This window comes from Gigantopelta aegis, chromosome 7 (genome assembly GCF_016097555.1).
Source record: "Gigantopelta aegis isolate Gae_Host chromosome 7, Gae_host_genome, whole genome shotgun sequence".
NCBI classification, from domain to species: Eukaryota; Metazoa; Mollusca; class Gastropoda; order Neomphalida; family Peltospiridae; genus Gigantopelta; species Gigantopelta aegis.
Window position 1 is genome coordinate 17,988,404 of NC_054705.1, and position 26,393 is coordinate 18,014,796.

General features: G+C 38.1%; 2 protein-coding genes across 4 annotated transcripts; one reads left to right on the top strand and one right to left on the bottom strand.

Annotated features, from left to right (window-relative positions):
* Positions 1–3,743: 3,743 nt before the first annotated feature.
* On the bottom strand, positions 3,744–17,199 carry LOC121377217. 3 transcript variants are annotated; one of them, XM_041505126.1, is made up of 4 exons: positions 17,104–17,199; positions 11,598–11,799; positions 9,144–9,342; positions 3,744–6,416 (listed from the first exon to the last, which is right to left on the bottom strand). In XM_041505126.1, the coding sequence occupies exons 2-4, from the start codon at positions 11,782–11,784 to the stop codon at positions 6,188–6,190; spliced, it is 615 nt and encodes a 204-aa protein (XP_041361060.1). In that variant the 5' UTR covers positions 11,785–11,799; positions 17,104–17,199; the 3' UTR covers positions 3,744–6,187. The 3 variants fall into 3 exon arrangements, with proteins under 3 accessions (XP_041361060.1, XP_041361059.1, XP_041361058.1); XM_041505125.1 differs by lacking the exon at positions 17,104–17,199 and adding an exon at positions 15,431–15,589 and having other exon boundaries at positions 11,598–11,796; XM_041505124.1 differs by lacking the exon at positions 17,104–17,199 and adding an exon at positions 15,431–15,589.
* On the top strand, positions 16,855–26,101 carry LOC121377948 (meiotic recombination protein REC114-like). The gene is made up of 7 exons (XM_041506042.1): positions 16,855–16,889; positions 17,464–17,563; positions 18,678–18,761; positions 20,473–20,576; positions 21,375–21,591; positions 22,968–23,144; positions 25,758–26,101. The coding sequence occupies exons 2-7, from the start codon at positions 17,495–17,497 to the stop codon at positions 25,929–25,931; spliced, it is 825 nt and encodes a 274-aa protein (XP_041361976.1). The 5' UTR covers positions 16,855–16,889; positions 17,464–17,494; the 3' UTR covers positions 25,932–26,101.
* The last annotated feature ends 292 nt before the right edge of the window (positions 26,102–26,393 follow it).

Genomic DNA, 26,393 nt, shown 5'->3' on the forward strand with positions numbered 1-26,393 from the left:
GGCCGTTGTTGAACCAGTTATGGATCACTGGTTGGTGCAAGTGGTTTACACCTACCCATAGACCCTTGCGGAGCACTCACTCAGGGTTTGGAGTCGGTATCTGGATTAAAAATCCCATGCCTCGACTGGGATCCGAACCCAGTACCTACCAGCTTGTAGACCGATGGCCTAACCACGCCGGGTGGCTGGAACGAGAAAGACAAATCTTCACACCGGCTGTGATGGATCCTTGACCGACTGTGCATCAGGCGAGTACGTTACCACTGGACTATTCTGCCCCTCCTGTGCATTTAGATACAGAACAAACGATGAAACAAATATATGATTAAAGAATTTTAATCATCTTGGACCACGTCACAAAAGATGGCAAACCAACTATTTACCATGTAGAGAAAACGTGCAGGTTGAACAATAAAATAAAATTGAAGCTTAAATGTATAGTAAAGCACTTATAAGTCTAGACTTGAAGGCTACAAATTCATGTGACAGTAATAAAATTCAATTTGAATCAAACATGAGATCACAGTTGATATGGAAGTTGAAACTTGGATTTATAAGCACAATCTGAAAATACGTATACTGCATCATCTACATGTACGTGGACTGCGTTTTAACCCAGGTTATATTAACCCACATTAAATCTACACGATGTATTAAAATAATGCAGGTTACATCTCAATGAACGTAAACATTATGTCATTTCAATTGGTGACCCAATGGATTTATCCTATAACTTACCCATGATATCCATGTCGGAAACCCATGTGATAATTTTAATGTATTAACCCGGTTAATAATGGTATGCAAATTTGCAAGGTCTGTAGGTAATGTGTTGCCGTGGATGGGTCATTTGCTTACAAGCCAATAAGTCCTGTGTACCTGAGCATAACATTTTCAAAGATTTAGTTAAAATGTGTGACATAACTCATTTGTGCTAATCGGGATGACATCATATTATCGATTTACTAAAAATTGAATTAAAATGTTATTTTAGAAGCCTTGAAGGATAAATAGAATTCACTACTCATGTTTTTAATATGTAAAATATCGACCTCATCCAGGTAATTGGTACCAATTAATATAGACTCCTCAATATATTAACTGGGTTATGTCATACTGAGCCTAAATCACAATTGCAAAGTAAAAAATATATTTCCAATATTAACAGAATTGGATACAAGGGAAAAACAGGAATAACAACACGTGCATGAATTCTGTGCAACATTTACGGATTTTCTTTTAAAGAACTGAATTAATCTATACCAGGGTCATAGCTAGTATGGGGGTAAGGGGGGCAGTTGCCCCCCTCAGAAAAAAAATTCGGAAAGCATTATAGAAATTTAAAGAAAAGGAGTTTTAGACTTTTAACTACTCAGTTGCGCCGCCCCCCCCCCCCCCCCCCCCCCAAAAAAAAAATCCTAGGTACGGCCTTGTATACATACAACATGGACTTGATAGATTTAAAGCAAGAACACATAATGCAAAATGTACAATCATAACAACAAATTGCCCAAATTAATAGGCTAAGGCCTGTATCATTTCCACACTGCACGCCCAGTTAATTTCAATTACTGTGACAATTACAGTGAGAATTATGTTATGCTATACATAGAGTGTATACTACCAAATCAAATCCCATAGACAATAATAGTAACATGTGGTTAAAACTACCTGCAACATATCGACCAACATAAATGCCACAGATATAAATACTACCACCCCTCACCCTTAAAGTGATTCAGAAAAAAATTGGGGGTCAAGCTGCTCATTCCTGAGATAACGGGTAGCGACTATGACTACCCTAGTTCCGCATAAAATTTGAGGTTTTTTTTTTTTCCCCACAGGTACCCCATATACAAGGCACAAGGCTACTTGACACAGTGGTACTAGATGAAATAAAATTGCATACATTCTTAGCCTAGATGAAGCTATTTTTTTTTACAACCAACACACTCACATTTATAACCAATCACAGGACTTGTGGTGTTCACTTCTCTATGAAAAGTTGGGTGCACCTCGACCTTTGACCCAGCCGCAAGTTATTTGGTTTAGTACTACCTAAACACAATAATTATGGGCTACTCATGGAAAATAGTATCATACGAACTTATGTATGGCGACGTAGTGTGATACAGGTACCTGCAACCCTGTATTACAATACCCATGAATATAACATATTATTTTATTACAACCAGTCATACTTAGTAGAGGGCAGGAGTCGGGGGAGAGCAGAATAGTTTTTCTTAAAGGCATATTGTCACAGACCACTGACCTATTTAATGGTCTAACAAAGTATTACCTGAACAAAAATAATTTGATTTGTTCCTAATTGTACTTTATTCAACCGTCTTCATAACCACCATACTCCATTTATTAATGACATTTTGTAAAAATAACTGAATTATGGCAATGGTCCATAATTCAAAAACTAAAATTGCTATTAGGGATGACATGGATTTCATTCCATCATAGTTCAGTTAAAGAGATGTGATAGCTAGATTTGGTTTCCAACAATTAATGTAATTTTTATTTATTATCCATTTTTAGAGAAATAAGGTCCTTAAATCCGTGACAGTATGCCTTTAAATAGCACCCATATATGTTTATAATTTAAGTTTTGTAAATGCCTTGTTTTGTAAAGCTGGAGATGACTAGATTTTATTACTGCCCCGCTAGTTTATTTCTGCCCCCTCCCCCAAGCATGTCCTGACAGAAGTGAATGTTATTAGTACTCTGAATAAATCTTCTAACAAAACAAAGAAAATACATATTAAAAAGTTGAAGACTATAATAAGCTACCATTCGAAGGGAATGCATACAGTTAATATATCTTCAAGTTTAAAGTAGCAAGCTCTACAATAATTTATCTAAATCTAGGGGTGGGAATTGGTGAACTTTAAAAAAAAAAAAGCAAATTTAGACGGGTCCCGGAAATTTTTGAAATCCTAGGTTAAAATCTGTGCCATCTGACACATTTGGGTGGAAAGGACGATTAAAATGTGAAGAAACGCAATGTTCCATGAGAGGAAAACAGCCGATTCGAGGAGAATTCCCACCCCTGAAATCATATTGAATTACATGTAGGTAAATCCTGGTAGACACAAACTGCAGTTATTTCTCTTCACAAAGGAAAGGAATGTTTAACAACACCTCAGCACATTTTTAAACTACAGCTATTAGTTGTTTGAGATTATTGAGAAAAAGGTCAAATGTAATGGCCTCGAGTCTTCAAAATTCACCGTGGGTCGAAACCAGTACAATTACATGTACAAGTCCAGCAAAATAACATAAAATGTTATTTTTCTACTGACAAATATTGTATTGTAACAAGAAAACAATACTACATGTGTGTATGCCTTCAACTATTACGGTATATCATATGATATCGAAAGGACAAATGTGATGATTAGTAAAATATTTTACTAATGACGAGCACGCAATTGCAGACTTGATGGTGGAGTCAGCTGCTGGCTATTGTTGTATGGACTCACATCTCACATTATGGGGGGGGTGGAGGGACAGGCTGATTTCCCCCCCAAATTAAGTACTTTATTTTTTGTAATACAATCAAATAGCTATACAGGGTTCCAAACTAATCACTTATTACAACTAATATGGTGAATAGATTGATGGAAATACAGTTTTGCAGTTGACCACACTGACCCCACCCTACCCACCCCACCCACCCCCAACTCGTACCTAATGCTGATGGGTTCATCATACAAATATGAGTGCGAATCCAGTAAAATGTCAAAACATCTATGTTTCAAAGACACAAATATTCTACTGTAGTAAGAAAACACAGGAACATGTATGCTTAACTAGTAATGAAAGAATAAATACAATGATGTCTAAAGCTGAACACACACCTGCTGACTTAATAGTGGAGTCAGTATTAATGAGGTGTGTGCTCAGTTTAACTGTATGATATACAGGCCTCTGATAATTGAACATTTGCAGAAACAGAAAAATAAATAAATTGGGTAGCCCATTTAACTTTGCATAACCCATTGACTATGCATCATGTTCTAATTTTAATGCATGAGCAGAACAATAGGTTACGTAGAACTAGACAGAGGCAAGCCAAGCAATTGCTTATACAATTATCAGAGGTCTAGCATGCATAATTAACAATGATGACATTTTTAAAGCCATTAAGCAGTTACTAACAGCTTATTCTAATAGAAAAATACATGCAATTATTTAAATACTCAAAATATTTAAGCTTTAATTTGCACCAAAAGACTGAATACATATTTACAAAATAGTATCTGTTACATTTTGAAAAGAAAACAAAACATGCACTCCAACAGTGTACATCGTGACATATATTTACATACTGAATGTCAATAAAGCAGTCTCCCGTCAACAATCTATTTTGAATATCACAAGTTTTTAAATATGAAATCAACAACACATATTTCCGATAATGTATAACTTCAAGGTTTGAATCCATTTTAAAATATAAATACTCAACTCAAGATTTTCAAGCATTATATTTAATTGTGTCTCTTCAATTAAATGTTTTGAATCTGATTAGTTTTAAGAATTCTTATTTTAATAAAACATAACTGAAAATTTGTATCAGTAGCCAAAAGACCAAAACCATCCATTGATTTTTAAACTGTATACCAGGTAATCAAAATCATTTTGAATTAAATAGGCAAGCTGAAGATTAACAATGGCTTTGTTTTTTTGTTTTTTAGAATTAGATTTTTTTTAAACATTAATTTAAAAAAAGAAAAACAAAAAACAAAAGAAAAGAAAGATTGGTCTTAAATTCTCAACAAAATAAAACATTTTATTCTATTTTGATTTTTATTTAATTTTGTATATTTAATACTATAAAGTACTACATAAATACAAACCTGTTTATTTAAACATTTTGAATATCAATGGACATTTACATTTTGTTTGATTTTATTTCTATATTTAATATCAGTCTACACCTTTGCCCAACATATATCATTATATATATATATATATATTTTTATACAGTGAAACCTGTTTAAACCGGATCATGCTTGTAACCTAATATTGTCCACTTTAGACAGGATCTGCTGTGTAGAGGGTCATGTTTTAGAATTTAGAAAATTCTTGACCATGAAACTTGGCCGGTCTTGACAGGGTTCATTGTATATATATATTTTTTACAAAAAAAAAAAATTGTCTTCATTAATTCCAGAGGTTTGAATCTTTTTTTTCATTCTGTATAAAATCCATCTGGATCTACTCCAAACACTTATACTACCCAGAACACATTGGATTTGTCAAAATCAATAGTCGAAACAAGACTTTTGACACTGTCGTATACACTGTAACTAGGTTCAGTGCATTTAAAGATATTGAAGAAAATCAAGGGCTTACAACCAAAAATCCTTATGTCCACTCTTTGTAAATGCTACAGTCACATATTCACTAATTCGGGATGAGGCGCCCGTACGGGCCCAAATTTCAGGAAAAATTTGCAAAATCTCACGGCGGCCGCAAGCGTGCCATAGCTACATGTATCCTGTTAAAAGTTCCTGATATGTCGTAGACATTTTTACTGGCCGTAGACATGTTGTATACAGCATCGCACAGGCCCAGTACGGCCCCGGTAACATTCGTAAGGATGCTGTACAATTTTGAGACTGAATTTCATCCCCCTCAAATCGTACGGCACCCGTACGATTTCCAAAATCATTGTACGAGTATCTTACGATGTCTGTGCAAGTCCCTCACGAGCCTCGTACTATGTGTTTTCCAGAAAGCATATAAATCTGCCGTAGGTAGAAAAATTAATACGGGGCCTGGTGGATATGTTTATTGGTTTGCTTGTTTGTTTGTTTGGGGGTTGGGAACATACACATGTACATTAACAGGAATGAATAGCAAAATAATTTGAATTAATAAATAAAATTACAGGTTTCGTTTTGGATTTTTTTAAACATTTTAAATGTAAAAAAAAAAAAATATGTGTTTCTAAAAACTGTAACTGTGGACATAACCATTTATGACTGTCAACCCTTGATATAATAATTAAATTCAAAATATGTTTTAACAACTTAACACTAATATTTTATTCACCTACTTAATTCTGTAGAACTAGTGCCTTTGAATTCCCTACAAAAGGTTTTGAAAAAATACTGAACATATTGATTAGGAATTCAAAAGGTCTCTTAACAATTCAGCACACTTTCTTGGTTCATCTGCTTTTGAAGAACCACCACAGAACCTTCATCATGAAGTAGCCGAAGACGGCGGGGTAGAGGAAAAGCTCTCGGTTGGCACGGCGCTGGTTGTCCTGCTCCATGACGGTGAGGCGGCGCGCAATCTTCGCAACCTGTGTTCTCAGTAGAGTTGTCTCGTCTTCCTCGTTCAACAAAACCATGTCGTTGGGCGAAATACCTGGGGTGTACGGCATCGGGGCTAGGCTAGAAGTGAAGATTTAAAAAATACCAATACGGATTTTATGAGTACTGTTAAAGCAATATATGTATGACAGTATGTCCCCTACCAGGTAAAAGAAGTAATTTTCGTTATCTCCTAACTTCAAAGGCCATAACTAAAAAATGATTGTTTGTTTTTGTTTAACGACACCACTGGAGCACATTGATCAATTAATCATCGGCTATTGGATGAAATTGTCATGACAGTCAAACATGATCTGTAACTGTACGTGATAAAGCCATACACAAAATACTAGTTCCTTATGTTGAGGTATAGTGAAATTTTTTTGTTTAAAAGACTGGAAAACTATATGTGAGACAGATGGACAGATACAGAAAGACGGAATTTCTCATTCGGCCTGAATAGGATAAAGCCCATATCCTAAATGTATGCCATTAACTAGTTGTTATCTTTATCCTGCAGACCATAAAAGTTAAGAGAAAAAGCTATTATTTGTGTTATTTCAGCTACTAGTATATTGTATAATGACCTAGAGGTCAAATGAGGATTTTGTAATGTAGCTATGCAAGTGATGTCATGTGATGTCAAAAGTCATATTGTGCTAAGTATGTTTATGTCTTTGCTTTGTCCGTCATCATAATGTGTCATTAGAAACAGTCGTTGCAGGACAAAGTAAATCAATCTGCGATGTAACAGAATGAAACTAATAATTTGTGATCCAGCAGTGTTCTCGCTGCTCCATTTAAGCGGGGTGCCCCGCCCCGCTATTCCATTTTGCCGCCCTCCTTTCATGTTCCCCGCTCTCCTTTATTTTTGAGTGCCCTCCTTTATTTTTGAGCGCCCCTCTTTATGTCCCAGCACCTATCTCCGCTATTTCCAAATGCACTTTTTTCCACACAAAAAACAACGATCAGTCTGCACACTGGACATCAAAGGAAACAAGCCGTGTTGTGTATGAAAAAGCAATTGACGAAACATTTACGACAGTTACCGTAAAGTAATTTAGCAGTATTTTTAACAGCCTCTATTTTGTCCAATATCTGTATCCATTTGTATGTTAGATAGACACAATAAAAGTTATATTTTATGTAAGCAATGAAAACATTTAATTTTTTACGGATTCGGCAATCTCCGACTGAAAAAAACCCTCTTATTTGGCGCCAAATTTGTCACGTGATCAGAACGGTCATTCTGTCTTTTGTTTCCACTAACTATCGTTTGATATTTTGTCCTCAGTTGCAGATATAATTGGATGAAACTGATGATTTTTACTTTCTGTTATTCTGTTTATTCAGCAGTTCTTTATAAAATATTGTAAACTTTTCATTTTGAGGGGATATGAACGCTTATAAAAACAACGGAAGTGGTAGTGTTTATCATTAAAATCATTTATCTTGAGTGCCAAATAATATATACACCGCCTTTACAAAAACGAAACTGGCGATAATATTTTATCACAGCGATCGATTCATTCGATGAAGATGGAAATAACAAAAATGTATCTGACATTAGGAGATCACTTTACAAACATCTTTATTGTTTTTCGTACATCTTGAAATCTTTATTAAAAATAATAATATTAAAATTTTGATCGGTCCAGCAAAACCGGAACTGCCCGTGAATGTCAGACCGATATCATCTTCGGTTCAATTAAAAGACGAGTATGCCTTTTCTCAAAGTCTACCAACACACAACAATATGATAACCAAACTACTCCCCCCCCCCCCCCCCCCCTTTTGTTTTTGTTTTTTTGTTTTTTGCTTTTCGTAGCGAGAACACTGTCCAGTATTCTATATTAGCTATGAGCATAATTAAGTTGAGCTGAAACTCCTAAAATAGTGCTAGGCGAGCTATCACAGTTTCAAATAAAAATATATTAAACATTAGACATTCAGTTTATCGCCCTCCTAAAACTTTTCAAGTAAGTGTGGCTGGGAGTGGGAGCCACCACTTGCCTTTCCTGGCGAACCCTGAGGTTCAAGCTAGTAAAGTTTGTTTTATTTAATGACGCCACTAGAGCACATTGATTTTGTATCTTATCATCGGCTATTGGACGTCAAATATATGGTCATTCTGACACTGTTTTTCTTTGAGGAAACCCGCTGTCGCCACATAGGCTACTCTTTTATGACAGGCAGCAAGGGATCTTTTATTTGCCGTTCCCACACATCAAATTAAAGTTCTACAATTAAAGAGATTTTGTTTCTTTTATAGTTGATAGAAATAATCAGTCCTAAAATAGGGTTCAAGCTGGATAAAAATGTTCTTATATATTGATAGTTTTTTGTTAAATTTTATTTTAAAATGTTTACTTAAATTCAGCTTATCTTGGCAAAAACAAATTCAAGAAAATAAAATGTAAGAGATCATCTATCGGTAAAAATCCATTCATTTCATAGATCAACTACAACAGCACGTTTAAAATCAAATCCAGCCTATTTCCACTTCACTGGCCTCCGATATTGTAAGAATAATTGTTTCATTTGTGCATCGCTTACACAAATCTAATTTTGTGAAACCTAATTTTCATTCGCACATTAAACATAGGATATCATTTACATAATGGAATTTACCAAAAAAATAAAATGTTTTGTCTAAATTTTCAATGCTCAGAAGGCTGCTTTGTGTTTTCAGCATTCACACATGTGCACTTTCCCCATCATCTAAACAGTACAAGCCATGGTTTACTGGCATATTTCTCGAGTCTTGCAAACACACTTCAAGTGTATTGGTAAGCAATGAACACTCACCCGTTTGATTCAAGTTTTGGGGGTATCTTATTCAAACTCTGCATTTCAGTCTCCTCTACGATTGGAAACCGCTCTTCCAGGGTGAGAGTGCGCGGCGGGGTGATGAGTCCGACATACGACATCGAATCAGAAGACGGACCAACGTTGCTGAAGTCCAGTGTCTGTAAACCACTCTTCAAACCTATGTGCTTCTCATCACCTGAAACAACAGTACACATTGTCAGTCTAGTGTGTAATAACATTAATATTACATGATTATTGTATGACAGAGCATACATGTTCAGGGCTTCTCGAATTTTTATAAAATCCACTAGCCATGGGATCAGTGATTTTTAATATTTACTAGCCACAATTAAAAATTCACTAGACCTGCTTTCCTTTAAGTTCATACAATTTTACCAAATAATAGTAATAATTGGATACGTCACCTGAAGAGGAGATAGAGCTTTAAAAAAACATTGGGGGTGGGGGCAGAATATTCATATTTATAAAATAGACTTAACTGTAATATTTGACAAATTTTGTTGACTAGCCGTCGGGCATGGCAATAGTAGTTATTTACTAGCTCAACACTGAATATCACTAGCCATGGGAGTGGGGCTACCATAATCTAGAAGCCCTGTCGGACATGGCAATAGTAGTTATTTACTAGCCCAACACTGAATATCACTAGCCATGGGAGTGGGGCTACCATAATCTAGAAGCCCTGTCGGACATGGCAATAGTAGTTATTTACTAGCCCAACACTGAATATCACTAGCCATGGGAGTGGGGTTACCATAATCTAGAAGCCCTGTCGGACATGGCAATAGTAGTTATTTACTAGCCCAACACTGAATATCACTAGCCATGGGAGTGGGGTTACCATAATCTAGAAGCCCTGTCGGACATGGCAATAGTAGTTATTTACTAGCCCAACACTGAATATCACTAGCCATGGGAGTGGGGCTACCATAATCTAGAAGCCCTGTCTGTCATGGCAATAGTAGTTATTTACTAGCCCAACACTGAATATCACTAGCCATGGCAGTGTGGCTACCATAATCTAGAAGCCCTGTCTGTCATGGCAACAGTAGTTATTTACTAGCTCAACATTGAATATCACTAGCCATGTGAGTGGGGCTACCATAATCTAGAAGCCCTGCATGTTTTTTTCTTTTTTATTAATATATATACTCAAAGGCAAAAGTTATTGTGACATGGATTGTTTGGAGTATTAAATTTGTGAATGGATTTATGGATGTAAACCAGAGAAAATTTGCATGAAACAGCTCAAAGAAATGCAACCAAGCAGTTGTTGCAGCGATTGCATGCTTTGTGCAAGAAACATGGAATATTCGGAAGAAATGCTGTCCAATGTTCACCATAAAAGGCCAGACATTCAGTCATAAATCATTGCCACTCTGTGCAGCCTTCAGAAGTCCAGAAGTCAGAAAAACACATTAGTAAACTGTTTGATGCAATTTCGTCATGCCACGCCTCAGTGAAAATGACAGATGGAGAGTCATAGGGATGTTTGAATCTGGGACCTCACAGCATGACATCACATGTCAATTCAACGTCCACAGAAACACCATATGGCAACGATATCAATAAAAAAAACCAAGTCGGGGACCGTCCCCGTATTGGCCGACCACCCATGACAACCACTCGCCAAGACACATGGATCTGAACTAAGCATCTGCGAAACAGGTTCCAGCCAGCAACCTTCACGGCCCGTACAATCCCTTTCTCCAGCGTTTGGTGGCCTCAATGAGACGACGGTGCCTGGCCTGTATCAATGCTCAAGGTGGACACACTCGCTACTGACTGTGTGAACTTCGCTCTGGATCCCCTCTAATGATGTGGCTCATTTGGATATGGCAGTTGTGCCCTTTTCATGGACTATTACTCATTTCCATACCTTTGGACATTTATCTTTCCATATTATAACGTTTCATACATGGCAGTAATCAATATCAATTATCTTTTGCCTTTTAGTATATATATATGTGTGTGTATATATATATGTGCATGTAAGTATAATCTGTCAGTGTTTAGAACTGTTAAAACAAGCCAAGAGTACTGAAAAATGGGTAAATCGTCATGAAAGTCAAATTTCATTTGTAACAGTAAATGATAAAGCTACACACAAAATTTCAACTCAATATCTTGAGGCATTGTGAAAAAACAATTCTGGAAAAAATATTTGCTATAACTCTGTCAAAAATGGGTAAATCACCATAAAAGTCAAACTTCACTTGTAACAGTACATATTAAAGCCATATATATACAAAATTTCAGCTCCACATACGGCAATGTGGAAATGTTTTTCAGAAAGCCATACATGGGACAGACGGATGGACGGAGATGAAACCTATAGTCTCCTCTGATTGGACCGGCAAGGGACTAACAAACAAGATGGACTAACAAGCAAAATCGACAACAGTTGCAAAAACAAAAAAAGTTGCTAACCAGCTACAAGTATTCTGTCGGGGACGAACATGTGCGAAGGAAAGCGGTTTTGACCTCCACGGAGGTCGGTGTTGCCGTCCATCGAAATTCTGTCGGGGATCTGCATCCTGTGGCCGATGTCTGAGATGAAATCCGGGTCGTAAGAGTTTGACTGGGCGTTGCTGTAATCCGCCGGCATGGTGCTCATGTAGGAATCCTGCTGCTGTTTGTCAAAGAGGACAAAAAAGAAAACAAGAGTATCATTAATTGTACGTTTTACACAATATTTCAAAATGTATGTATGTACTTGAATCGTACATGTACATGTAGATCTATGTCAAGGAGCATACACAACAAATTGTAATTTAATTAAAGAAAAACAAAATAAAACCCTGCTTAAATGTATTTATAAACTACTTGAACAATGTTGCCTTGGGTCGTTGCTCTTTAATATTTCTCGCTTCAGCCAGTGCACTACGAGTGGTACATCAAAGCTGTGGTATGTGCTATCCTGTCCATGGGATGGTGCATATAAAAGATCCCTTGCTGCAAATCGAAAAGAGTAGCCCATGGAGGGGCGACAGGGCGTTTTCTCCCTCAATATGTATGGTCCTTAACCATATAACCATAAATAAAATGTGTCGAGTGCGTCATTAAATAAACCATTTCCTTGTTCTTTAATAGACTTATTTCACATGTTCCTTGAAACTTAGACGTTATCAAGGATCTTGCGTAAAATTATGCCACATTAACATGCTGAGGATCTTTGGAAGTTATTAAACAACAAATGTTTTTCACAGTAATCACTACTACACAAACTACATGAAGAAACCCATCAACAACTATGTATTTAACCTGAACATTATTGAAAGCGGGTGCTGTCGGGTTTCTTCATGTAGTGTGTGTATTAGTGATTAATATGTGTGTGAAAATATCTTTATCAAGGAACTCGAAAATGATTGATGTAACTAGGTAAATTTAATGTCAAATATAGGATTGTTGTTGTATTAGAGCGAGAATCTTTGACTACCATTTGGTTAAAGTTAAAGTTTGTTTTGTTTAACGAAACCACTACCTTAGAGCATATTGATTTACTAATCATTGGCTAGATTGGATGTCAAACATATGGTCATTTTATTGCAGTCATAGTGATGAAACCCACATTTATCCATTAGTAGCAAGGGATCTTTTATATGCACCATCCCACAGACAGGATAGCACATACTACGGCCTTTGATATATACCAGTCGTGGTGCACTGGCTAGGGATCGATCCTAGACCGACTAGATTGTTCACTGATGGTTAGAGAGCGTGATAACTGCAGACATTCCGCGGGAGTCTCCCGGTATTTGATCAAATCTCCTTTCACCTGTGCGGGAGACAGTTTCTCCTGTTAAATCACATTTTTGTAAGCATAACAAAAAATCGATCCTCTTTTGTCAAAATAATAGAAGGGAAGTAACTCTGCCTTTTTTTCTCATTCGGAAAATGTCGACTACTTTCGGCTTCTGAGAATGTAACAGGCCGAATTGTCCCGACTGGTTAACCTTTGCCGAAGTGAGAATTGTGGGATAGCCTATTTATATTGTTAAAAAAGCACATGGAGTTTATAAAATGACGTGTTATTATAATGTTTGTTGTCATCGTAATGGCTACGAAGCGTATTGCCGCTAATTCAACAGGCTGTGTATTGACATTCAGTGTTGCCATATAAAAAAAAAAAATATCCAATTTAGTTCTAATAACACCTCTGAATTGTAAAATGTCTTCCCACTGGATTACATAATGCAACTATGACGAATCTGAACTGCCAGACTCCGAGTTGACAGCGATACACACGATGCATGTTAAAATCACATGTCACAGCAAGACAACGAAAAGACCAATTAGCTGTATAAACATACTTGTGTCAGTTAATTTTGTATGTTTGTGCAGTAAAATGTTGGTTATAAGGGTACACTTCAAGAAATGATTTTTGTACAATTAAAAAATGTTGTGTTTGACATTGACATAAAGTTACTCACGGAAATGAGTATAATTCCGGTATATTTCATACGATGTCCGTAATGAGGTTTTACTTATGATTGGTGAAAATACAATGTTTATTGCATCATTAGAATGATTTTAAATAAGTGCCACGCCACCGTTCCTCATTATAGTAAAAATTGAATATTAATTTATAAGATTTATATAAATTTGTCTTTGGTACTTAGGTACACTAACCACAAATGATAATGTAACGCAACCTGTAAGGCTGTAAGTGTAATACCGTAAATGTACTAATTAACTTTTTTATTTCTTGTTCATGTTCTTAACATTTTTGGATATTTGTTTTTTTTTTTAAATATGTATTAAATCATAATAATATTTAAACTTAAAAAACAAAATAATAATTTTTTTAAAATTAATTTGGGTTTTTTTTAATGCCAAGATCTAAGGTTACGAAGTATATATGACATTATAAAGTATTCATATAACTTATTGTAATAATGTTTTTTTTAAATCTTGCGATTTTGGGTTAAATTGTGTGAATTTAAAAAATCTCCTGCTTTTTGACAAAATCTCCTGCTTTTTCAACACACACCTCCTGCTTTCTCTTGACTAAAGGTTGACAGGTCTGGATAACTGTCAAAATGTCCGCCTATAGTCCGTCCCATCCTTCTACAAAAGTGTTTTTTTGTAAATAATTTCAGTTTGATTTGAAGTAAGAAGAAAAGTAAAAGTGTTTTGGAAATAACCATGCCTCAAAAAAAAACAAATACTGTATGTATGTATGTATGCCCACAAATGACTGTCAGGTCAGATATCGGGAATTAACGTGCTTATAACAATTTAATGTTCAAGCACGCTCGTTGCGAGCACGATTTCTGACTAGGGCCAGAAACTGTGCTCACAACGAGAGGGTAAACAACACTAGTTTTGTGTGCAAGTTATAAATCAATCAGCTCAGACAAAATAACTTGTAAATTTCATTGTATGAAAAATGGCGTCCCCTGTGGGAAGGACTATAGCTTCCTTACTGTCAGACTACTCGGGCTACTGAAATACACATGTAGGGCCCAAAGTCTTAACCAAATTGTTGACAACTATGATAAATTACTGTTAGATTTCCCCAAAATTTTGTCCAGACACAAATTGTGAAAAAACATTAGTGACAGAGATTCCACATACGAGACTGTAACAATGTCACCGATATCGATTTCTTTGAGATCGCATTGGGAAAAATACATGCAGTTTTCTGCCGTCTGCCATTTTGCTTGTTTGTGGAATACTCCTGAAGAGAGGTGGGTCGATATGATGTAATGTAACGTCATGACATGTGCTAAGGTATAACACACTCATCATGACGTCAGATTAATTACGTCATATTTAGGAGGCTTCCACCCTTCTTGGAAAGTATTCCACAAATGAGCAAAATGTCAGACTGTCAAAAATTGCATGTATTTCGCAATATGCAATCTCAGAAGCTTTGTATACATGTAGTACAATCTGTGTCACTGTAATGGGTTTTTTTTTCACAATTTAAATTTTGAATAAAAAGTGGAGAAAATCTAACGGTAATTAAAGGTATGAGAGTAATTTATCGTACTTGTTAACAATTTGGTTCGGACTTTAGTTAGTCCATTTAAATTTTTAAACTAATAAAAGTAAAAAACGGGTCTTTATAAGTTTACTTCATTCACACACAGATTCAATCATGGCGATACATAAGCCCTTCTCAAAGATCACAATAAGTTAAATAACAAACTCGTGATTAAATTTCAAATTCAACTGACTGAAGGTTGAAATTAAAATTGAGCATGACGCCATCGTCGATAGACAAAACAAAACGTACGAAATAACACTGAACACACCTCGTACGAATTAACATCTTCCATCTTTTCAAAATCTTTTATGACAACCTCGAAAAATGCTAAATAAAAGTTAGGAAGTTACACTTTTCGTGTTCACTATCACCAAATCATCGTTTTTCATTCATTACGACTTGTTTCCTGTGGAGGTCGCCATTTTGTGGTAAATCCACATAAATTGATGACGTCAAGCAAAAATGGTGCAAGCAATATTCTAGACAACAGAGTGTATAAATAATTCGAAGTAAAGGAACCGCGCGTCGAACAGAAGTAGTGAAGGTGCTGTTTGGTTTGTGAAATAATACTAGTAGACCTAGTAGTCTACATCTAGGGAGAGGGAGAGAGGGAGAGAGAGAGAGAGAGAGAGAGAGAGAGAGAGAGAGAGAGAGAGAGAGAGAGAGAGAGAGAGAGAGAGAGAGAGAGAGAGAGAGAGAGAGAGAGAGAGAGAGAGAGAGAATAATTCACACACACACACACACACATATCTATACATACACACACACATACATCAATACATACATACACATGGGCGTACGACCCGGGGAGGGAGGCAGGGGGGGGGGGATTGCCACCCCAAATTCGGGCAAGACAGTGGGAAAACAGTGGGGAAAATTCGGGAAGTTTTTATCTGGGGAAAATTTCGGGCAAATCAACCCCTCCAGCCCCCCTAAATCAAAGAGTCCCCATACGCCCATGTACATACATTCATACATACATGCATTCATACATACATACATACATATAATATACACACGCACAAACCAGGGCCGTAGCTAGCAGGGGGGCAAGGGGGGCAGTTCCCCCCCCCCGAAAAAATTCGGAAAGCAATATAGAAACTTAAAGAAAAGGAGTTTTAGACTATTAACTACTCAGTTGCCCCCCCCCCCCCCCCCCAAACAAAAAATCCTAGCTACGGCCCTGCAAAGAGACAAGCAAAATAAATAAATGAATTTAAAAATATGAATGATTCAAATGCATGAAGAAATAGATAAATTTATGTTAGAAACACATCAAATGATAGGCCTATATAAATTGATGTACGGTACGGCACTGTACTAGTTACCGCCCGCTACCGACCCCGGTCAGGCTGCTGATGCTCCCTTGCACCTGCCAGTGCGGGCGGTCCCCCATCCCTTTTCCAGTCCTGGGGGCGGAGCAATCACACTCACTGTCTATATGGGCGACATGAAAATATATAATAGGGGCCTATGTGGTGAGGAGAGGTGTGAATGGGGAGGGGCATCCCCCCCCCCCATGGGGCGGGGAGAAAATATTTTTATTGTACATTATGTACAAAACACACATCCCATCTCTCTAAAACACATCCAATAAATGTTTAAAAATTTTCCATAAATGTCTATCAAAATTATATTAGGTGCATAAAATATATGAATTTTCATTTAAGTCAGGTTTAGAATATAGTAGTTCGACAAAGTCAGTGTTTATAATTATCGGAAGACAGGTTTGTTGGCATTAACTCACCTCATAGTATACCCCTTTCCCCCATTTTTTAAAAATAGTAATAACAATGTGGACTCAACACTTGTGGATTTTGCTGATTTTAAAAATGTTTATGTATTTTTAGGCCTAAATAAAATATGTACTAACTTCATTCGGCGGGAGCTTTTGAAAACAACTATTCTAAAAAACAATAAAAAAATAGACTGGTTATGTACCTTTTTGCGCTTAAAGTTAACTATGGTGCGAGGTCCACTCTTTGTTCCAGTTCACTTTTCGTTGCACAAAAAATGTGTTCCGCACGAACTGTCGGTTTCCAAAATAAATAAATGTTTGACATCCAATAGGCCTGTACGCAGGGATGGGGGTGGTGTGACGGGTGTGTGCGCACCTCCTCATCCCACACAATTACCAGTCACATTTTTTTTTCTATCAAATTTAGATAAAGTTACGTAAACGCTTTTTTTTCTATTGTTGGTCCCATCACGAGGAATTCGCACCTTCTACCCCCACTGCTCTGTGGTGTCGTTAAACGAAGTAAACAAAGAAAACAAATTTAACCTATTTTTACATTGCAGGCGGAAAACCACTGTAATCGTGATCTGTCGAATGGCATCCTCGTGGAAACTCGAGCGTTACGCACGTTACGTCACAAATATTCCAGGCGGGCACTGGCAGGTGAGGGACCATCAGGGACGTAATGGGGTGGGTGTGGGGTTAACGGTGTCATGGCCCTCAATTCATTTTGTTTTTAAAACTGTATTAAATTTGATAAAATCATACATACATAATACATATATACATACATAGTGTGGGTTGGCCTCCCCCTCCAATATGGGTTACCCCCCCCCAATATAAAATCCTGGCTACGTAAGTGGGGACCATCCACAGGAACATTCAGTTATTACGTAACGCACGACGGTTGGGTGGCGGGAGTGGGGGTAGGTTCAAAAGCTGGGTGGTGTTTCAGGGTGTGTTTGCATATACTGAACAGCATTAGTAGCACGGACGTCGGCTGCGCGCGCGCGTGCGCGCGCGTGTGTGTGTGTGTGTGTGGAGGGACTCAATCTGTAGAAAAGGAAGCACAACCTCTAGTGGGGGGCACAAGTCAGATTTTTATTTTTATTTATTTAGAGTAGTACAAAAAAACGTACATTTTCGTCCTCAAGTAGGAAACGGGCGAAACCCCCATCACCACCCCTACTCGTTCATATTTATGTTTATTTCCCGCGGAAACATATCCGACTCGTTTGTGACATGGGGCGTGGATTACGAAAAAAGGCGTAGCTTAAAATCGTATTTCGCGAGATGTTACATCCTGGTGGCTACGATTAAGTATTTCTCGTTCCTAAAGGCCAGGGTCCGGTAACATAAAGCACTCGTAACACTTACGTCAGACGTACACCATACATAATGTGTGGCGTACGTCTGACGTAAGTGTTACGAGTGCTTTGTGTTACGGGGCTCTGATCTTTAATATGACATTAACGACTTCGGTGGTGTCGTGGTAAGCCATCAGACATAAGTTTGGTAGGTACTGAGTTCGCAGCCCGATACCGGCTCACACCCAGAACGAGTTTTAACGACTCAGTGGGTAGATGTAAGACCACTACACCCTCTTCTCTCTCACTAACAACTAACCCACTGTCCTGCCTGGACAGACAGCGCAGATAGCTGAGGTGTGTGCCCAGGACAGCGTGCCTGAACCTTAATTAGATTATAAGCACGACAATAAGTTGAAATGAAATAATATGACATTGTTCGATCGATTGTTATATATTTTTTATTCCAGTATTATGACGACGCCAAGGAGGAACTTCGTCTGACTTTGACCGACAGTGATCACCTGGTTCTCTTTCAAGGATACACCGTGATGGTACAGATCAATCGTCACTTCCTGTTTCAAAGGGCGGGACGTAACCTAGTGGGAAAGCGCTCGCTTGATACGCGGTCGGTCTGGGATCGATCCCCGTCGGTGGGCCCATTGGGCTATTTTTCGTCCCAACCAGTGCACCATGACTGATATATCAAAGTCTGTGGTATGTGCTATCCTGTTTGTGGGATGGTGCATATAAAAGATCCCTTTGCTACTAATGCAAAAATGTGGCGGGGTTCCTCTCTAAGACCAAATGTCAAAATTACCAAATGTTGGACATCCAATAGCCGATAACTAATACATCATTGTGCTCTAGTGGTGTCGATAAACAAAACAAACAATCTTTCTTATTATTATTTCACTATCTGTACATATTAGTCTATCATTGGTGTAGTCAGAATTTTATACGGGGGTTGGTGGGCAGACACTCACATTGGGGAGGGGTAACCGCACTGCCAATGAGTAGTGTGAGGCGACAGCAAAGTATAAAAGGTGGTGTGATTTACGGGGGGGGGGGGGGGCCCTGCCACCGCATCCGACTCTACCCCCACCCACCTGCTACACACACTATATATACAGCATGGAGACGTATATAAGATGACCGGTGTTAATATTTCGCTCTCCTGAGGTGCTTCGGTCGCATGATCGAACCACCTCAGTGGACCAGTTCTCTGATTGTAAAGTAAAGTAAAGTTTGTTTTATTTAACGACGCCGCTAGAGCACATTGATTTTTTATCTTATCATCGGCTATTGGACGTCAAACATATGGTCATTCTGACACTGTTTTTAGAGGAAACCTGCTGTCGCCACATAGGCTACTCTTTTTACGACAGGCAGCAAGGGATCTTTTATTTGCGCTTCCCACAGGCAGGATAGCACAAACCATGGCCTCTGTTGAACCAGTTATGGATCACTGGTCGGTGCAAGTGGTTTACACCTACCCATTGAGCCCTGCGGAGCACTCACTCAGGGTTTGGAGTCGGTATCTCGATTAAAAATCCCATGCCTCGACTGGGATCCGAACCCAGTACCTACCAGCCTGTAGACCGATGGCTTGCCACGACGCCACCGAGGCCGCTCTGATTGTAACTCTACCAACCTACCACCTCCACCTCCACCCCCACCCCGTCCCAACCAGTGTCTCACGACTGACGCCATATAACCACGTCGTTAAATAAAACATTTCCTTCTCTCTCTCTCTTAAAGAAAGAAAGAAATGTTTTATTTAACGACGCACTCAGCACATTTTATTTACGGTTATATGGCGTCAGACATATGGTTAAGGACCACACAGATTTTGAGAGGAAACCCGCTGTCGCCACTACATGGGCTACTCTTTCCGATTAGCAGCAAGGGATCTTTTATTTGTGCTTCCCACAGGCAAGATAGCACAAACCATGGCCTTTGTTGAACCAGTTATGAATCACTGGTCGGTGCAAGTGGTTTACACCTACCCACTGAGCCTTGCGGAGCACTCACTCAGGGTTTGGAGTCGGTATCTGGATTAAAAATCCCATGCCTCGACTGGGATCCGAACCCAGTGCCTACCAGCCTGTAGACCGATGGCCTAACCACGACGCCACCGAGGCCGGTTCCCCAACATTAATACAAACGTCAATATATATATATATTATATATATATATATATTATTTGGTGTTTTTTTTTTTTTTTTTTTTTTTTTTTTTTTTTTTTTTTTAAATGTTTTGAAGGAAAGTCTTTCTCTGAAAACATCCAAGGCGTGGATGCGAGGAATGGTTAAAACGGACAGCATGCTGCTTATGTACAAGGTCCAGGTAAGAAATGCCACCGCCAGGCGAGCCCCCCCCCCCCTCCCCCCTCCCCCACACACACACCTCCCCTCCTACGTGCGTTTTGATAATGCTTAAAGCGAGTTTTCTGAGTTTGCTGTATGTATAAGATGTTTCCCATAAATAAGGCATTTTATCGAACAAAATTACACATTGAACATGTTTTTGTTTAAAACATAATTGTTTCTATAATATATATAAACAATCTTATATATATATATATACATACATATATATATATATAAACTTTCCAATTTCTCACACGATTTAAAAAAAATTTTGACCGTCTGTCAGTTTTTTCCGACTGTTTTCTTATCGTCCTAATGTTTGTACGTATTTTTTTTTTTTTAATACAATGCATACAGTATTTCATACGGAGACAAGTCTAGCTTGCACTACTTACAGACATTAAGACGAACAAAAACACTGTCCCGACTGGCAAACACAGGACAATCTCTGTACATTGTATGTGCTAAACCTTTCAATGGTCTTCTGTCTCATCATTATATCGCTCAACCCCACATTTTTCTCGCGCTCTCTCTCTCTCTCTCTCTCTCTCTCTCTCTCTCTCTCTCTCTCTCTCTCTCTCTGGTCTCTCTATGTTTCTCTTTTTCTGGTCTATCTCTCTGTCTACTTGTGTCAATATCGTTAAAGAAAACAAACTTCAAATAAACATTTGACATGTCTCCTAGTGATTAAGTTTTTCCTCTATGGTGATTTTAACTATTTTCTCTTTTTCTGAGCTATAACTAATACTTGCAATATCGAACGAAAACAAACTTCAAATAAACATTGCGGTTCAGAGTGAAGTTTTTCACGCCTCGGATTTTAAACCTGAGCCATTGGGAAGAAACCCGGCGATTCAGTGTGAAGTTTCACGCCTCGGATCCCGCCATTGGGAAGGCGATTTGTGACGACTGTCTGCAGAAACTGGCCAACTATTTCCCCATCAAGATGGCATCCGAGTCTCAAACCAGTCTCACTAGTAACTCAATACACGATATGACCGACTATGTTAAGGTAACGTCCGAGTCTCAAACCAGTCTCAGTAGTAACTCAATACTCGATATGACCGACACTGTTAAGGTAACGTCCGAGTCTCAAACCAGTCTCAGTAGTAACTCAATACTCGATATGACCGACACTGTTAAGGTAAACTGGCCTCGGTGGCATCGTGGTTAGGCCATCGTCTACAGGCTGGTAGGTACTGGGTTCGGAATCCCTGTCGAGGCATGGGATTTTAAATCCAGATACCGACTCCAAACCCTGAGTGAGTGCTCCACAAGGCTCAGTGGGTAGGTGTAAAACCACTTGCACCGACCAATGATCCATATTCCATATTCATTTCTTTCTGTTAAGGTAACGTCGCTGCCTGAAACTTTGCAGGGGCGTTCCAGATTCAAATATTCACATGCTTTTACATCTCTTAAAGGGAGGGTCAACTCAAATATGAGCCTGATGTGTTGGAAAGATGCATACCCGGACGACCAACACATAGGCCTACTAAAACTTTACGAAATGAAAAACGCATAATTTTAGAGTTAATAAAAAAAACGTGATTATTCCAGCTAACTGGGGGCAGCCATTTTCTTTTGTTTCCGGTGCGTCAGGAATTGTTGCTTGGGGCGAAATGACGTCAACTCCGACCAACTCCAGTATGCACAGTGTAAACAAAGGCAGTCATTTACGACAAGGCACTTCGCTTTTATCAATCTGACTTGTAAAATAACATAAATGACTTTATAATATAATAAACTATTTAATTAAAAATATTTCAATTTGCATTAACAGGACGAAATGGGGTTATAGTATTTTTCTCTCTTAAAAAATCCAAAGAAAAAAATGCATATTATTAGGCCTATTGGTAGGGTACGCTGGAGTAAAAACGACCACTCGCGTTCCCCAAGTGATAATTTTATTATCTTTGGGACTACGTAATTGGTCAGTTTTGTGACTTTAGATGGGAAAGTCTACTTGATTAAGGATGTCACTGAATTATGTACAGTAATAAAGCAGGACGGCTGATAATGCCCATTATTATTTTAGGGGTGGCTGCGCGGCTACTCCACAATACTCTGTGATCTTTATAAAACGTGCAGACGGACAGATATCTTTATTTACGTCTCACCTCATGTACAACATAATTACATTTAAAATAAACATATAAAAGTACATAAGCCATTCCATAGGGAATCATGAGAGACGATATATACACGTATAAAACAAAACAAACAAAATGACAAACAAAACAAAACACACACACTCCTCGTAAAAAGAGAGACAGAGAGATAGAGAGAGAGAGAGAGAGAGAGAGAGAGAGAGAGAGAGAGAGAGAGAGAGAGAGAGAGAGAGAGAGAGAGAGAGAATATTTGATGTAAATTGTTCTAATATTTTAGGGCGAGAAAGATGGAGAGAAAAAGAAAGAGATGGTCAGCACACTCTATGCCAACGACCAAAAGAAACGCACAGTGTTACAGGGTCAGAATGTTTCATCGATTGCAGAGGAGAAACCGGAGAACGAAAATAAAGTCAAGAAACTGAGTGGTGACGTAACACTGGGGCAGATAGCAGAGGTATGGTCGTCATTTAAGTGACCACTAAAGGGGTGTAGTCTAAGATAAGAGACGGTGTTTTTAATAATGAAACAGATTAGCATAAGGCCAAAAAAAGAAGAAGTCTGTTTCAGGTAACATGGCCAAAAAAAGTAGGGTAGTTAGGTAGGATTTTTTTTTTTTTTAGTTCAAAGAAAGATTACCCTACCTTAAATGTGTTTTCCAGAGAAAAACTCAGTCTCAAGATGAAAGACATGAAGGCAAGCTGTCTGAAAAATCTTAGTTTACTCTTTGCAGCCAGAGAGAAATAAAAACAATGTCAGTTTTAAGTTTCACATGCCATTTTCAAAAGACAGGAAAACAAAAAAAGTTCAAACTATTCCTTTCACCAATAAAAGTCAGTAGATGACTGCACAGAAACTTCACAGCTTTGTCCAGTTTTGTCAGAGGATGACTGCACAAATTTGTCTAAGTTGGTCAATAGATGTTTGCACAAAAGTTCACGGATTTATCCATTCAGTAGATGACTGCACAAAAACTTCACACATTTGTCCAACTTGTATTGGAAATAACAAAACAATACTAATTCTGTGTGCAATTTACAAATCAATCGGCTTAGAAATGAATAACTTGTAGTAAATTTCATTGTAATAAAAAAGGCGTTCCTAACCCGAGTACTCTGACTGTAAGAGAGCTAGACGGACATTTGGACATAAATAATGAGAGCGTGTTTATGTTCAAATGTCCGTCTAGCTCTCTTACAGTCAGAGTACTCGGGCTAAGGCGTTCCCTGTGGGACGGACTTATAGTTTTAATGTTTATTAGCCTATTGAACGGACCCATGCTAAAATCACTCAAATTAATTTATTCCCAATTAACTGAAACACTGAAATAAATGTGAACTGTTTAATGTTAGTGGTTATTCTTGAATATTCCGTTTAATTATTACCCATGCTCAGCAGTTGATAGGCCTATCTACATCACTGGCGTAGGTTGCGGCATCGATGGTTTATATATTAATTTTATACGTGTGTGTACCCACCCACCCCACTTTTTGATATCTTCCTACAGGCTACACCCGTGTATATTAACAAATTCTGGGTACTAGGCCTAAGCAGTAGCCAACAACGAAAATTGTACCAAGTCTTCTTCAAATGACCTTCACCTTTGCATGTGGAAAAAACGCGATGACTTGTAGTCTGTGCATGTGGTATCGAGAAATCCTTTATTGTTTTGTTGAGATCGCACGTTGTTGTTTTTGGAAAATAAACCTACATTGTATGAGATGACTGGAGTTACGATAATACGATATAGTTTCCTCTATAGGCCTACAGTATTTAGCAGTTTGTAATAAAAGCCGTTTAATCGCCACACACGTTACCGTACTGTCATGCGATCTCGTGTGTCACCAATTACCGTGGTACCTAATAAGAGCACGTGTTATTAACAGTGTTCTACACTCGGTTTTATAACTTACTCTTCTTTGACTAGTGGACAAACAAAATTTACTAGTTACTTGCCACAGTGCGACACTACTCATTTTGTATCATTTATGAATGTGTTGTAAGTATCTGGATTGTTTTCGCCAAACTACTAAAATCAACGATGAGTTCCAAATTGTACCGACAATTAATACGGAATTCACAGTGATCAATCGGACAACTTCGTAAATAGTGAAATGTTCCGACTGCACAATGATGTCAACAAATTTCATTTGTTTTCGCTGCTAGGACTCTGAACGCACATGGCAAATAAATAAATACTTAGACGTTTTTGGAGTCAGTCGCCAGATGGCGACAATAATAAATTCAATCGGTCGCCACGCCAACATTTTGGTCGCAACGTAGAACACTGGTTAATGATTCCAATTTCAGTGGGGGTGTATAAAAACCATCGCTGCTGCCTCCCCCCCCCCCCCCTTCCCCCACGCACACACACCCCTCAACCTCCATTTAACACACACACACTGACGTGTAAGAGTTATCCTACTTGAGTAGGCCTACTTCTGTCGTCTGCTTTGTCGATCCGCGACCACAACTTCTCTGTGTGCTCCCCCCCCCCCCCCCCCCCCACCCCAGCAGAAAAAAAAAGTTCAGGGTCGGTGGCAAAATTTAGGGTCGGTCGGGTGACCGGAAACAAACCATTTTTTTTGTTTGGCCTAATTATTTTAATATATGGCTTTGTGACTGAGGTGAGGGGTCCTTTTACCAGGTCTTGTTAATCAATATGTCTCACACACTTAGTAGTGGGCAGTGATAAAACACTTTCTTGATGCGCGGTCGGTCTGGGATCGACCCCCGTCAATGGGGTCATGGGGCTATTTCTCGGTACAGCCACGTCAGGTCTATCAAAGGCTGTCGTATATACTATCATGTCTGTGGGATGGTGCATATAAACGGTCCCTCGCTAGTAATGGAAAAAAGATGTAGCAGGTTTCCTATTTGTCAAAATTACCAAATGTTTGACATCCAATAATAAATGAACGTGTTTTTGTGGTATTAAACAAAACCAACTTTTAACTTTTTGTTCATAGTAGATTCTGGGATATTTTCTGACAAACTCAAAACATTAATACAAGCAAATATTCAATGTTTGGGAATATGACTATCAAATGTTTTAGGTGATTTATTCCAGGTGGTAACAGGCAAGGTGAACACAGAACTCCCTGCGGCATACCAGCAGTGCAATGTGTCGAAGGAGAATATCAGCACGATGGTTCGACTCTGTCTGACGGACCCGGCATTCCCAGCTTTCGTTGACTCGGTAGAGCAGGAACTTAACAAGATTATGGCAGAAAGCAAAACATAGATTGCAGTCTTACTTTGTCCATAGTGATCATTATTCCACTGGTATATATAGATACTGGTATAAATATATATTATGGAAATGTTATATCATATACATGTACATGTATATTAAATGGAAATGTTATATCATATACATGTACATGTATATTAAATGGACAGTCCCTAGTTTTAAAACACTAAGGCATATTAGAGCCGTTAATGATCACTGAAATCAAACATTACTTATATTTTATTCTTTAAATTATCCATTTTTGTAGAACCGAAGTGTTTCTGGTCATCCTAGTGTTTCTAATACCAAAATATGCATTTTTCATATTTTTAAAAAGTCACGTGCGTCTGAGAAGTAACGGTTATGGAGTCGAAGTTTATCTATTTTTAAGGATATTTCCCGGTTTCAACGTCACAGACTCTTCTTTTACTCTGTTGTAACTTTATCCAAACGAGTTACAGGTTTGTAAATTAA